At 46.6% G+C, this 15,378-nt stretch overlaps 1 protein-coding gene across 1 annotated transcript in view; it reads right to left on the bottom strand.

The window, feature by feature from the left end:
- The window catches only part of LOC146788702 (fatty acyl-CoA hydrolase precursor, medium chain-like), a 652,575-nt gene that overhangs the window by 78,976 nt on the left and 558,221 nt on the right, over nucleotides 1-15,378 (bottom strand). The window contains exons 10-11 of the mRNA XM_085630085.1: nucleotides 7,502-7,531; nucleotides 3,557-3,704 (exon numbers count right to left, since the gene is read on the bottom strand). Coding sequence (XP_085486211.1) covers nucleotides 3,557-3,704; nucleotides 7,502-7,531 — 178 coding nt within the window. The remainder of the gene's footprint in view (nucleotides 1-3,556; nucleotides 3,705-7,501; nucleotides 7,532-15,378) is intronic.

Below are 15,378 nucleotides of genomic sequence, written 5' to 3' on the forward strand. Positions count from 1 at the left end.
TTAGCAATTTGTTTGAGTTAAATAAACTTGTTAACTTTTCCTATACTTTATCATAGGGAGATCCCACAGTTGGGGCAGAGATCCCTGAACCGTATATATGCTGCCGTGTTCTGACATGCGGGGCTGTGATATGTTAGTCTGTGGTGGGTGGGTCATGTTGCAGGGTGTTGGGATATTTATGTGAGTGAGTGCTATAATATTTTATGGTCTATTGTGTTATTATTGTGTTATCCTCTCACGTGATATGTTCTGTTAGGGTGTCTTATGGGGTGTTGGTCATTATGCTATGGTGTGTTGTTTACAGTTGTGTCACGCTATGCTATGTTATATCTGGAAGTGTGTCACGCTGTGTAATTCTGTGCTATGCTGTATTATGATAATGTGTGATATGCTGTGGCATGCTGGGCTATCCTGTTATGGCAGAATGTTTTTTGTTCTCATGATGTGCTATGCTTAGTTATGGTGTGTTATGTTGTCTTGCCCAATGCTGGGTAGTTTTAAGTCAGGGTGTGTTATGTTGTATCATACAGTGCTAGGCTGTAAGATTTTATGATACTTGTGCTATGTTGTGCCATACTGTGCTGTGTTATGGTGTGCTACGTTTTGTTCTGCTTGGCTGTGTTAGTTTATAGTATGCTATGTGGGCATGTGCATGTCATGCCGTTTTACGTTAGGGTGTGTTACGTTCTATCATACAGGGTGAGGCTGTAATATTTTATGCTTAATGTTATGTTGTGTCATGCTGTGCTGTGTCGTGCTGTGCTGTGTCGTCCTGTGCTGTGTCGTGCAGTGCTGTGTCGTGCTGTGCTGTGTCGTGCTGTGCTGTGTTGTGCTGTGCTGTGTCGTGCTGTGCTGTGTCGTGCTGTGCTGTGTCGTCCTGTGCTGTGTCATGCTGTGCTGTGTCATGCTGTGCTGTGTCGTGCTGTGCTGTGTCGTCCTGTGCTGTGTCGTCCTGTGCTGTGTCGTGCAGTGCTGTGTCGTCCTGTGCTGTGTCGTCCTGTGCTGTGTCGTGCAGTGCTGTGTCATGCTGTGCTGTGTCGTGCTGTGTCGTCCTGTGCTGTGTCATGCTGTGCTGTGTCATGCTGTGCTGTGTCATGCTGTGCTGTGTCGTGCTGTGCTGTGTCGTGATGTGCTGTGTCGTGCTGTGCTGTGTCGTGCTATGCTGTGTTATGCTATGGTGTGATATCCCGTGCTGTGCTGCGATAGGGGGTATATGTTGAATCAGGCTTGCTTTGCTGTGTCATGTTAGAGTGCATTGTGTCAGGCTAGCAGCTCTCCCCACACCTCTGCTCATACCTGCAGCCTGACATAAAGACTGCCTGATGCGCACTGACCAGAACCAATAGGAGCTCTTATTGGACAGTCAAACTTCCTTGATCGACAGCCCATCACAAGACAGCCCAGCATGACTGCCACAGGAAAGCCAATGGCTGAAAGGGGCTGAACCATACCTACCCTATATACTTATTGTTATTGGATGTTTCAGCTGACATGAGGTCACACATATGCACTGAAGCTGTCTCCAGCCAGACCTTACAATACCCTGCATTTGAGCTCCTGGCTGCCAGAACAACTGAAGCTCACCTCGCAGCTCCTTGTGCACGGAGCACTTTAAAGATCACTGCCTCAGATCCTGGCACAAACAATGCTTCGCAGCTCCCTGACTCTCGAAACAAGTGAGCTCACCCCTTTGGTTCCTGGCTCTTGGGGCATTCCAAGCTTACATTAAGAGCCTCTGGTGCATACAACAATTTGAAGTGCACCTCTTCCACTAATGGTGATTACACCACTTTGAAGCTCACCTCTTCAGCCTCTGGTGGCTACAACACTTTGAAGCTCACCTCTTTAGCCCCTGATGAGGACAACACTTTGAAGCTCACCTCTTCAGCCCCTGGTGCCTACAACACTTTGAAGCTCACCTCCTCAGCCCCTGGTGTGTTCAACACTTTGAAGCTCACCTCCTCAGCCCCTGGTGTGTTCAACACTTTGAAGCTCACCTCTTCAGCCTCTGGTGAGTAAAAACATTGAATCTCACCTCTTCAGTCCCTGGTGTGTTCAACACATTGAAGCTCACCTCTTTAGCCCCTGGTGAGTAGAACACATTAAAGTTCACCTGTTTAGGCCCTGGTGTGTTCAACACTTTGAAGCTCACCTCTTCAGCCCCTGGAGAGTACAACACATTGAAGCTCACCTCTTTAGCCCCTGGTGAGTAGAACACATTAAAGTTCACCTGTTTAGGCCCTGGTGTGTTCAACACTTTGAAGCTCACCTCTTCAGCCCCTGGAGAGTACAACACATTGAAGCTCACCTCCTCAGCCCAAGGTGAGTAAAACACATTGAAGCTCACCTCTTTAGCCCCTGATGAGGACAACACTTTGAAGCTCACCTCCTCAGCCCCTGGTGTGTTCAACACTTTGAAGCTCACCTCTTCAGCCCCTGGTGAGTAAAACACATTGAATCTCACCTCTTCAGCCCCTGGTGAGTAGAACACATTAAAGTTCACCTGTTTAGGCCCTGGTGTGTTCAACACTTTGAAGCTCACCTCCTCAGCCCCTGGTGTGTTCAACACTTTGAAGTTCACCTGTTTAGGCCCTGGTGTGTTCAACACTTTGAAGCTCACCTCTTCAGCCCCTGGTGCCTACAACACTTTGAAGCTCACCTCCTCAGCCCCTGGTGTGTTCAACACATTGAAGCTCACCTCCTCAGCCCCTGGTGAGTAAAACACATTGAAGCTCACCTCCTCAGCCCCTGGTGAGTAAAACACATTGAAGCTCACCTCTTCAGCCCCTGGTGAGTAAAACACATTGAAGCTCACCTCTTCAGCCCCTGGTGTGTTCAACACATTGAAGCTCACCTCCTCAGCCCCTGGTGTGTTCAACACATTGAAGCTCACCTCTTCAGCCCCTGGTGAGTACAACACATTGAAGCTCACCTGTTTAGGCCCTGGTGTGTTCAACACTTTGAAGCTCACCTCTTCAGCCCCTGGAGAGTACAACACATTGAAGCTCACCTCTTCAGCCCCTGGTGTGTTCAACACTTTGAAGCTCACCTCCTCAGCCCCTGGTGTGTTCAACACATTGAAGCTCACCTCTTCAGCCCCTGGTGTGTTCAACACTTTGAAGCTCACCTCCTCAGCCCCTGGTGTGTTCAACACATTGAAGCTCACCTCCTCAGCCCCTGGTGTATTCAACACTTTGAAGCTCACCTCCTCAGCCCCTGGTGTATTCAACACTTTGAAGCTCACCTCCTCAGCCCCTGGTGTGTTCAACACTTTGAAGCTCACCTCTTCAGCCCCTGGTGAGTAAAACACATTGAAGCTCACTTCTTCAGCCCCTGGTGTCTTCAACACGTTGAAGCTCACCTCTTCAGCCCCTGGAGAATACGACACATTGAAGCTCACCAGTTTAGGCCCTGGTGCATACCACACTTTGACGTTCACCTCTTCAACCCTTGGTGCATAGAAACATTTAAAGTTCACCTTTTTTTTGTTTGTGGCTCATAGAACATTTTGAAAGTATATCCATTGCTCCCGGTTCTCTGAACGCTTCAGACTCACCTCGGTGGCACCTTGCTCTTTCCACAGTAGGAACAACAAACATGGAATCCCCGACCATCTGCAGGAAGCTGTCTCTGCGTTCTGAAGAATTCTTCGCATCATCCAGATACTCTTCTGTGAGCAGGTGAAATGCTTCAGGCTCAACTCCCTGATGAAGAAGCAAAGGAGATATCAAGGAACAGCCGCAATATCAGCCGCGTTAATTCACTGCCAGAGGGACTCCTGTTTGGCAGCCGTTCCGGTTCCTGACCCGTAGGCCCACAGGAAAACCCACTCATGCTTTATAGATGGGATCGGTGCCCTCTCTTCTCGGGAGAACTCATTCATGTTATTGGTGGAGACGGCTAAAGGGACTCCAAGGGGCATATTTACAAGCCCCTATCACCACCAAAACGTCGCTTTCAGTGACATTGTGATAGCGATAGGGGCTTCGCCTTATGTACAAGGCGGCGTTAACGTGGCTTAACGCCGCCTTGTGAATAATGCCCCCTTTCACTCTATACTTCACGTGAAAAGGGGGGGCAATGGGAGTTGCGGTGGGCGTTCCACCACAACACCCATTGACTTTGACGCTGCCCCCTATTTACAAGGGTGGCGTAAACAGGAGGCAGTGCCAAGATTAAGACCATGAAAAACCTGTTCTTACCCTGGCACAACGAGGAGAAATGCTTTATTTCTCCTCAAGTCAAATCAAAGTCTCTTTATTCGATTCAAAGAATCCTCAAAGCATTTCATAGAATCTTTAAAAACATTTCACTAAAAATCTCATCAGGTCAAACATTGGGCGCACGTTCACCAAGGAATAAGGGGAAAAGGTCGTACAAATTAAGATTTCCATTTTGTCACGGTACTAAAAAGCGTTGGTCTGCTTAAAATATTGTACGTTTAAAGTCCAAATGCATACTCAGTTAACCCGTGCCGACAATAACATTTGCTAAAATTATGCTACGAATAAAATAAAACATTCATTAAGTATCAATGAAACACATTCTTGCCTTTATGTGAACTAAACTGGGCCAAATAATTCATATTATATATTAGAAGTCAAATAATCAGGCATGAATCTAGTATATTTGCATTACAATGGTTGCCCTCTCATTTTCCTTATATAGCTAGAAGCCAATAAAAATCTTCAAACGCCGAATACAAAGAGTTGTGAGCTATTTGATTTTAGTATTCTCAGTATCTCTATGAAATTCCTGATGTTCAAACTTCTACATAGCGGCTTAATCCATGTTCTTCTAGGCATTACATCTGCTGTGCAAAAAAATAAAACAAGTGCGATGTCTTCGTTTGCACCTAATAGACGTCACATAAGGTACACTTAGGGTCCCTTTCCCGAGTCTGCCACTTGGCCCATTCGGCCGTAAAGGCCTCTCTCTGGAGTCTCTCACATCTGCATTTCAGACAGAGTGTCTTTGCTAGTTGAGGTTCAATTTCATCCAAACATGGCTCAAAGCTCGGGCCATTTTAAAAGACAACAATTGTGTAGCGAGCCTCCCTGGTGCACAGCTTAGAGTGACTTTGTGCAAGATAAAATTCCAATCAATGTACTCGATCTCGCTCTTTGATTCTGGCGTCGGCAGGCTGGGGTTTACCCAGAACCTACTCAGATCTCGGTCAAGGAGCCATTTTTGGATATGTGCCAACCAAGGGAAGCTGACATGAGCATCCATTCCAGCAGCTCACTCAAGGTCTGCCTCTACGTTTCTAATTCTCTGGTAGTCCCAATACTTACCCAATTAGACAGCGATCTCCATACGGCTAAATGTTCCAGTCTTTTTATACCAATATCGTATGTTAGCAGGATCACCAGTGTATTTTGGGGAGGGACATAAACATTCTCAGAATTTTGTTTTCCTCAACAATTAAAGGCTGCGAGATTTCGCCCCCTGTAGCTCTGATCAAAAAATGGCAGCAGCTGAGGCTCTAAATTTGTAGACTTCCAGGGCTGGGGTGATCGCCTTTGACACAGTCGAGTATTGTTTCTTTACAATGGGAATAGCCTTTGCCTTAGGATTGTCAAAGATTTATTTATTTGTGGCTTCCATAAAAGTTTTGAGTCGAGGGTAACCCCCAGATATACAAATTTGGAAACACACTTCAACGGCACCCCATTCAAAACTATTTTGTTTTTGAAGCTTTTATGTGGTCTAGTGGTCATGTATTTGGTTTAGTAGGGTTTATCTCGAGACCCTTTAATGTGCAGTCATTGTAGGTTTTGTAACCCCATTGGTGTTTCGGGACAATAAGATTGCGTCATCCTCGAATGTTAAGGCGCAGATATGAGTCCCTCTGAGCTTAGGTGAGTCGTGAGAAGATTTTTGCTGATACTGGACCAGATCATTCACATATAATAAAAACAGAGTCGGTGCCAGGACACAACCCTGGCGCATGCCCCTCCGGACCGGAATCTCATCTGTGAGCTCCCCTTCTATGCCCCAGCGTACCTTGGCAAAGTTACCATCATGTAGCCTTATAATTTGGTTTACAATCTCCTCTGGCACTCCCTGTTGGTATAAGGTTTTCCATAAAACGTCTCTTGGGATTGAATCAAATGCTGCTTTCAAATCAATGAAAGCGACATATAAATGTCTACATTGTACCTGTGTGTACTTCCGGGCCAGGCTCAAGAGTCTGAAAACGTAATCAATTGTACTTGTTTTCCGTCTGAAGCCAGCCTGGCAAGGTGAGAGTATGTCATTCTCCCCATCCAATGATTTAGCTTGGCCAGGATTTGTTTAGCATAAACGTTTTGCAGAATGTCTTATCAGGATTATGGGCCTGTAATTTGAGCGGTCATCCCAACTGCCCTTTTTATAAATAGGAACTATCTCTGCCCCCTTCCAGGATTCCGGAATGGGCTCTCCCCTGGCTACTGCATTGCACAGCAAATTCACATCTGGGCATGTTGCAGAAGGTTCTCTGGTATCTTATCCAGGCCTGGCGCCTTTGATGACTTAATGGTAGCTATAGCTAATGCAGTGTCCTCGATACTAAACTGAAAAGGTACAGTTTGTGCTAATAGCAGGGGCCCCTTAGTAAGGATGGAAGGGTCTAAACCAGGGTCACTGGGGGTGGCATATACATTTGAAAAGTGTTTATGCCAAGTGCAAGGGTCCAGAAAATGATCTGTAGCCGTCTTACTCGATTTATGGCCATGGGATATTATTCTCCAGAACATACGCTGGTCCCTGGTTTTTGCAGCTATTATAAGATTACCCCAACCAGAATCTTCCCAGTTCCTTAGTGCTGCCTTCTGTGCGTTTCTGTATTCTGCTCTTTCATGTCTAATCTGAGTCATGTTTGTGGCCCGAAGGAGCCCTCAATTGGCCACGGCACATTCTTTATCAACCAAGAGTTCGAAGACGGGGTCTTAAGTCTAGGTTTACCAACTCCCGTCCGAGGTTTGGTTAAGTACATTTTTATGTTCTCTACCAGTCTTTGATGAATTTGTATGATGGGTATGGACTCTGGGCCTAACTCCGCATACTCCATCTCACTATAGAGAGAGAGGCCTAAGGGCATGTAATGGCCGAGTCCCTTCAGATATTAAATGTTCAAATACTTTTTCCAGAGGAAATTCTGCATCACAGGTAGATTGTGGCAGGGAGGGGGATCCTCCTGGCCAGATCGTCCTCCTCAGAAATACTGTCTATTCCTGTAATTGGTTCATAACAACAATTAAAATCGCCCCCACAAGAACAACTCAGTTAGATTCAATAGATTCGAAGACTTCTTCAAACTGCTGGTGATTCTTTTGAGCGCTCCCTTGCTCTCATATATATGTATTAAAAAGATGTATCTGTGTCATGTTTGGAAATTTAAATTTTAACCCTAAGATATCTTGGGAGGCGGTATGCAAGGTTTCTATGGTAACCATTATATTATTTTTTATCCAAATAATCAACGTTTGAGGGTAGAGCCGCACGTTCTATTACCTACTTTGTGTGTTGCCTCTCTTAGCCAGGTCTCCTGAAAGAGATAAAAGATCAAAGTTACCAATATATTCCGATACATTCCTGCCAATCTGGCTCAAAACGTTCTTGCTTGAGCCCAGCTATGTTCTAGGATACCCTCTTCAGGTCATTTCTCCTCGTTTTGGCTGTTTCCATGTGTGCTGTCTTATGCAGCACACATGGAAACAACCAATTGCCATTGATTGTGTGTGTGCAGGAAGGTGTCCCTTCTTTGATGCTCTGGTGGCGCTGTGTGCTGCCCATGCTTGGCTTTTTATGGCCTTGAAAATACCAATGGTTTTTTGACGCTGCTCCAGATTTACAAGGATCGGTAAATCCGAGGCAGTGCCAAAAACTAAGGGGCATATCAGCAACAACCGGCGATAATTATCGCTAAGCGCAGTTAGCGCTAGGATAATTATCGCCGGCTAGCGTGGATTTTTATCGCTGAGATAGCATGCTATTAGCAACGCTTATCTCAAAAGCGATAAAAATCCTAGTGCTAACTGCCAAACGTGAGATTATCGCTGGAAACCTAGCGATAATCTCACGAAATGTGGCGTTAGCTTGTTGATAGGGCCTCACAAACTTAGCCATGATATCCACCCTCCATAGGATATCACGGCTAAGTCAGTCCTGAAGCAGGCGTAAGGAAAGCAGCGATAACAGGGGTGATCGCTACTTTTCCTGCCGCTATGCTTCTTAGCGTGGGGCTTGATGATAGGAGAAATGTCGCTTAGCGACATTTCTCCTGTCATGTCAGGTCAGGTCAGGAACGCCCACTTTGCATCTCATTAGAGATGCAAAGCTGGGCGTTAAGAATAGGTGCGCTAATGCAAGGTTTCACGTGTTAGCGTGGCCTTGCTAATTAGGCGATAAAATTATCTCCGCTTTTCAGCCGAAAACGGCCGCAAAAGCGGCGATAATTTTATATCACCGCCTTGTAAATATGCCTCTAAGGCCTTTTAAAAGGAGGCGCTAGAGAGGGGCAACGAAAAGACATATTTTTTATTTCTCCTTGTTTTTTTCCTCTTTCCATGTGTGCTGCAATCTGCGGCACACAGAAATAGCAAAACACCAATGATGATTGTTTCTGTGCAGGAAGCTATCCCTTCGTGCAAAATCCTCCCTGCAACGCAGGCACCCTTGCATCATGCAGCAAGGTTGCTTGTGTTGGCGCACGGCTGCTGTCATAGCACCGGTACAGGGGAAAGTACAGGGATACGCGGTATTGCTGTAAATACAGAGCATTCCTGCAGTTTCCTAATGAAATGATGGCTTCAAGTGGGCTTTGAGTGGGGGGCTCAAGGGTCAGAATCGCTCTCAGCTGCTGACTGACAGATCAGCCTAGATCCTGGGTGTGGAAGACACAATAACAGCCTAGATTTAGCAATTAGTGCCCCAGCATGGATTACATCCTACTATCAGACCCCCTTCTCCAAGCCCTGTGGTGCTGACAGACATCTGGAAGGGACAGGAGAGGGCCACCCTCTGGGTGGCATGAGGGAAAGGCACGTGACCAGCAGCATCGTGAGAGGCTGTCCCTTTTCATCTCACAGTGCCTCTCAGTGCTTACATTCTATTTGTGTTCTGGGTAAGGGTGAAGTCCACTCGTTTGACATTATGTCTGAAAGGGCAGGAACGCATCATATTTATGATATACGGCGCATTCCTGTCTTTTGTGCCTGCGCTGGTGCCTTTTCAGCAGCCTAGTGCCAACGTAAGCACACTTCCACCATGTTGCAAGGGTGTCTCCGTTGCATGCAGGATTCCTTTTGTGCAGGAAGGGACACCTTTGTGCACAAAAACAATCCAGAGAGGCGTTTTCCTCTTTCTATGTATGCTGCAGAATGGAGCATACATAGAAAGAGGAAAAAACAATAAGAAATGAACATATTTCTTCTATTACGCCTCACCTCGGGAGGCGCTCAGATTTAGCGCTGCCTTAGGTTTATATCACTTTGTAAATCTGGGGCAGCTTCAAATTCCATGGGTGTTGAGTGGGAAAACTTACCGCAACACCCATGGAACGCCTCCTGGTTGCCGAATATAGCAGCACAGCTATTTACGCTGCATCGCCTTACTCATGATTTATGAGGCCACTTGAAGCCACACCGGGTGACTTTGCGTGGCTTCATAATTCTTTATGAGAGCCCTGCATCACTCATGTACCACTTTACGTGGTGCTAAAGGGACGCAGGGCTCTCATAAATAAGTTCTAGCTCCACTTCACCCGTTTTCTCCGTGTGAGCCTTGAGGGTGTCATTTGGATGGTTGTAACCTAGGCTGGGTGTTCGGCTTCACTGTGTAGCTCCTGGTGATTCTGTGTGCCCTTGGGGCTGAGCAATCGCCGGTTTTCATAACATGTCTTGCAGCATTGGGCACCTTGTGAGGTCAGAGGCGCAGTCTGGCTCCTGCCTGTGTGACACCTAAACCTGATTTGATATTAGAGGCAAAACTACAGTGATGCATGGTCTGGAGGAGGTGAAACATGAAAGACAGGGATAAGGTCATCACCGGGGTAATCCTAGCTTAATTCAGCAACCAACCTTCTGATCTTTGACTTGTATGTAGGAGACGCAGCTTGAACTGATCATCTGTAATCCTCTCTTACTCGCCCTTTGACCCTTGCTGCTTTGTTTATCCTTGTTGTGGAGCATGATTTACACAGTGGTGGTCACCACTGTACAGTTATAGTGAATACTAGTTACAATCAGAAATGGATTTTTTGTTTTGCTAATAACTTTGGTAAGGTTTGCCTAAACTTTATGAAACTTTCCCCCCAAAAAGTTCATCCACCTCAGCTCCTTCCTGAAACATTTGGGGGGATCCGTCAAGCGGGAGCTGAGGAAAAAGGGGGGATCTCAAAACACAATTTCCCCATTGTTAGAAATGGGGGTCTCTAGTTGGCAAGGGCTTGCATCTTTCTTCAAATAGGGACCCTACTTCCTAGTCAGGATTAGGGAGTTAAGAACAAAGTCCTGTGCACACATTTCAGGGTTTCGTGGTTCCAGTGTAGGAACCGTTACTTGTGTGTTCTTTGTGTAACAAAAATTGTGAGAGTTGACATCAAACAAATCTTTCTGAAGATATTTATGTATCAAACCAAATCAAATACAGAAATGAAAACCAGCCGACACGTGTTTCGTCACAACGTGATACAATTGTGACTCTTCAGGGCTGGAAAGGACAACAAGCATAAGGTATAATAAAACATAACATAAAATAAAGGCAGAATTAAAACAAAAAACAAAACTAAATTGTTTGGGAAATGGTAACAAAGCAAGAAAACTAAATTGATATATAAAGTATGAACACCCCTGATCTCGCGGATACCCTATGGTGTAAAGCGTATAGAACTGTTATTCCATAGCAGAAGAGTAAAAATGACACGGTATCACCACAACATTTAAAGTGGATACGAAATGGGCAAGACATCCGGAAACTAAAAATAGTGGACAATCTAAGATTCATGTCTTCAACAAAGTGTCAAACACGTAGACAAAGTCTATACATTGCTTAGTACATAAAACACGGTAAAAAACACTATGCGCAACAAAATTGTGAGTGTGTGCATCCAAGGTGACCGAAAAGTATATCCAAGTTACTAAATGCATGCGAAATGAAAGTAATGGTAAGTGACAGAATCAGAACCTAAGTAGACAGAAAAAGGCGCTGTGGTGGGGGCGGCAAAAAGCACTAAAATAGAAAGTTAGAGGACGAGCTGTAGAGAAAATAGCAAGAATGGGGAAAAGGGGAATGGGAACCCGTACGTCTTAACCTAAGTGATGAAAAAGGAGAGTGGTCACATCTAAGCATGCGATCGAGTTACGGACGCAGTGCTAGGAAATATATATATATACCTGTACAAGGGAATCTTGGAGCAAGAGTCTAAAAATTAACAAATAGAGGATTGTAAAGGAAGTATGGTGCAAGAAAAAGACGGAACGAAAGTAAAGATAAAAATAAGGACTGTGCCCAAGGGAAAATTACTCACCGCAGTCCCGGTGAAAATAACTCAACCAGGTGCGGACAAGGGTACATCGGAAAGTATGGATCAGAAAGGAAGGGAAGGGTCGTCCTTCCTACGTGTTCCAGAGGTAGTCTGGAAACACCAAAGAATGGACAAGCAAGTCCGTGCAAGCAGGAGACCTGTAAAGAGAGAAGCGTGGGGTAGCTAACGAGAGTGGAGTGCCATAGATAAATGGCATGTGTGTAGAGGCTTACCTCGGCTCCCGCATGAACGCGAATAGTCGTCGCGTTTAGAGTTCCAGTGATTCGGAAGGGGCGGCAGGGGCGGGAAAGTTAAATACAGGATAGAAAAAAGAACTAGAGCGTAAAACGCTCGGGCGGTAAAGTAGAGATCATCCCTGACAGGAAGTAAGAAAGGGAAACGGATGTGTGGAGCTAGCAAAAAAAAAACACAGGTGTGCTAACCGTCAAAATAACAACGTAAGTACGAATCTACATAATGCGGGGTGAACAGGGTGAAAAGACTAAAATAGAAAGCGAGAACGGAGAAAAACGCAAACATGCAAGGGGCGTCAGAATGAAAAAGGGGACAGAATATGGGGGTAGGGAAAAGAAGAGTAAATGACAAAGGAAGAAGAGGAGAAAAAGGCAAAAGGTCGAATCACCAACACGAGTAAAAGTAAAATTCTAATAATGAAAATTAACACAAAGGTATTATGATAGAATAACAAGCATATCTATCATCAAGATAGCATTCGATAGACAAAACAAAGTCCTGTGCACAAGCTAGCTGAGGCAGGCTGGATGGTTAGGTAAGAAAATGCCTACTTTCTAAAAGTGGTATTTTCAGACACAGAATGTTAAAACCAACTTCACTAAAAGATGTATTTTATCATTCTGAGTTCAGGCATACTAAACTCGAATTTCTACAATGTTCCCTGGGTCTGTTAGGATTATAAGATGTTATAATCAAACTGCCCATTCTGGTCTATGGGGACAGGTAGCCTTGAAATAGTGAAAAATTAAATTGACTGTAATTCACTATCAGGACATGCCACACACACCAGGACATGTCCTACCTTTCACATACAATGCACCCTGCCCATGGGAGTACCTTGGGACTACCTTAGGGGTGACTAACATGTAGAAAAGGGAAGGTTTAGGGAGTGGCAAGTGTGTGCACTTGCCAAGTCGACATGGCATCCCCAGGCTGCACACAGGCAGACCAGAGTAACACTTTACGGGCTGTTTGCGCGAGTGGCACAATCTAGTGCTGCAGCCCACCAACAGCATTTGATTTATGGGCCCTGGCACTCGGAGTGCACTCTACTAGGGACTGACACGTAAATCAAATAGGCCAATCATGGAAACACCAATCCATAACACGTTTTACTACAGGCGCACTTGCACTTTACCACTGATCAGCAGTGAGAAAGGTGCGCAGAATCATTACACCAGCAAAACCGGGAGGTCAGAAAGCAAAAACTCAGGGGAAACACGCCAAAAGATGCCAAGTCTAACACATTTTCCCTCCTGTTGAAAGTAGGGAGAACTACCCAACCTCCTGGGAGTTCTCTTCACTAAGGGGAAGAACCTGGACAGACCATCTGCTTTGGTGTGTTCTGTGCCGGGGCGGTGTTCCACCGTAAAGTCCGTTCCCTGTAGGGAGATGGAGCACCTCAGCAGTTTTGGATTCTCACCCCTGATCTGCATCAACCATCTGAGGGGCCTGTGGTCTGTCTGAACCCGGAACTGAGTCCCAAACAGGTATGGTCTCAGCTTCTTCAGTGCCCAGACCAAAGCAAAAGCTTTCCTTTCCATGGCACTCCACCTCTTTTCCCTGGTCTAGACCATCTTCGTTCAGTTGTGAGAGCACTGCTCCCACACCATGCTCTGAAGCGTCAGTGTGCACAACAAATACCTGAGGGAAGTCGGGTGCCTTGAACACGGGCGCCGTGCACATGGCTGCCTTCAGGGCATCAAAAGCATTCTGGCAAGACTCAGTCCAGATCACCTTCTTGGGCTGCTTCTTGGAAGTCAGCTCTGTTAAGGGGGCAACAATGGTGCCATATCCCTTAACAAATCTCCTGTAGTAACCGGTGAGACCTTAAAAGGCTCTCACCTCTGTCTGGGTCTTGGGGGGCTCCCAAGCCAGAATGGTGTCAATCTTGGGTTGTAGGGGCGCCACCTGTCTGCTTCCTACCTGGTGTCCCAAGTACACCACAGAACCCTGCCGGATCTGGCACTTACTGGCCTTGATCATGAGGCCTGCCCCTTGCAGAGCCCTCAACACTTTAATGAGGTGCTGCAAGTGTTCTTCCCAGCTGGAACTGAACACAGCAATGTCATCCAGGTAGGCGGCACTGAAATCCTCCAGTCCAGCCAACACCAAAGGTGGCAGGGGCATTCTTCAACCCAAAAGGCATCACCCGGAACTGGTAATGACCTTCTGGGGTTGAGAATGCTGACCTCTCCTTGGCCCCATCGGTTAAGTCAACCTGCCAGTACCCAGACGTTAAGTCAAACGTTATGAGGAACCGGGCAACTCCCAACTGATCAACGAGCTCATCAGCTCTGGGGATGGGGTGCGTGTCAGTCCTGGTGATGGCATTGAGCCCACGGTAGTCCACACAAAACAGTAGTTTTGAGTGGCACTGTGTGCAGCAGCCTTTGGGACCAAGACCACTGGGCTGGCCCAAGGACTGTTGGAGGGCTCGATCACCCCTAACGCGAACATCTTAGAGACCTCCTCCTTGATGCTGGCCCTGACCCGGTCAGTCAACCTATAAATCTTGTGCTTTACAGGAGGGCTGTCACCAGTGTCCACGTCATGGGTACACCAGTGAGTAACACCTGGGGTCAGAAAGAACAGTGGGGCGAATTGACCCAACAACTGGTGACAGTCCCCCTGCTGCTCTAGGGTCAGTGTAGGGGAGAGGATCACGCCTTCCACTGACCCATCGTGCTCCTTGGTAGACAGGAGGTCAGCGAGAGGCTCACTCTCCTCTTCCACCCCATCATCTGTTGCCAAGAACATGCTCACTTCGGACCTCTCGAAGTGGGCTTGAGGCGGTTCACGTAGAGGACCCTCAAAGGGTTCCTTGGAGTCCGCAAATCCACCAGATAGGTGACGTCACTTTTGCGCTCCACCACCTCAAATGGTCCAGTCCACTTGTCCTGCAAAGCACAAGGTTCCACTGGGGCCATGACCCACACTTTTTGCCCAGGTTGAAATTCGAAAATTCGACCAGAGTGGCATTCTGGTCATACCACTTCTTCGTTTCTTCCTGGCTTGCTTCTAGGGTTGCCTGAGCGAGTTTCCTTAAGCGGGCAGTTTGGTTTCTGAAGGCCAGCATGTAACTAAACACATCCTGGGGAGATTTCCTGGGCGCTGCCTCCCAGCCTTCCTTCACCAAACTCAGAGGTCCTCTGACAGGGTGGCCATACAGGAGCTCAAATGGACTGGAGAAGACACGGCAAGAGGACGTTCCACTTACGCCTCATGGGTTCCGTTAGACCCATGTGGGTGGTAAGGAGTGGTGAACTTGTAGGTTACACCACACTCCTTCCACAGGGGTGTCATTTACTTGGATATAAAATTGGTCCCCCTGTCAGAAACCACCTCTCTGGGGAACCCCATGTAGGAGAGTAGGATCTGCTTCTTATAGTTAACCCCACTTTTTGCTGATGTTTCACTGTTTTTCGACTTTAGTCTGGCTGGAACCCTGCTATCCAGGGCCCCAGCATAGCCGTTTCCTCTCTAAAATGATTGCATGTACTTTAGGTACACTCCAGTTTGAATTCTGGGGTACCCTTCTGAGTCCCTAGTATATGGTATACTATGTACCCAGGGCATAGGTACCCCAGAGGCGTACCAGGGGCTGTAGCATG

This window comes from Triturus cristatus, chromosome 10 (genome assembly GCF_964204655.1).
Source record: "Triturus cristatus chromosome 10, aTriCri1.1, whole genome shotgun sequence".
In the NCBI taxonomy this organism is placed as follows: Eukaryota; Metazoa; Chordata; class Amphibia; order Caudata; family Salamandridae; genus Triturus; species Triturus cristatus.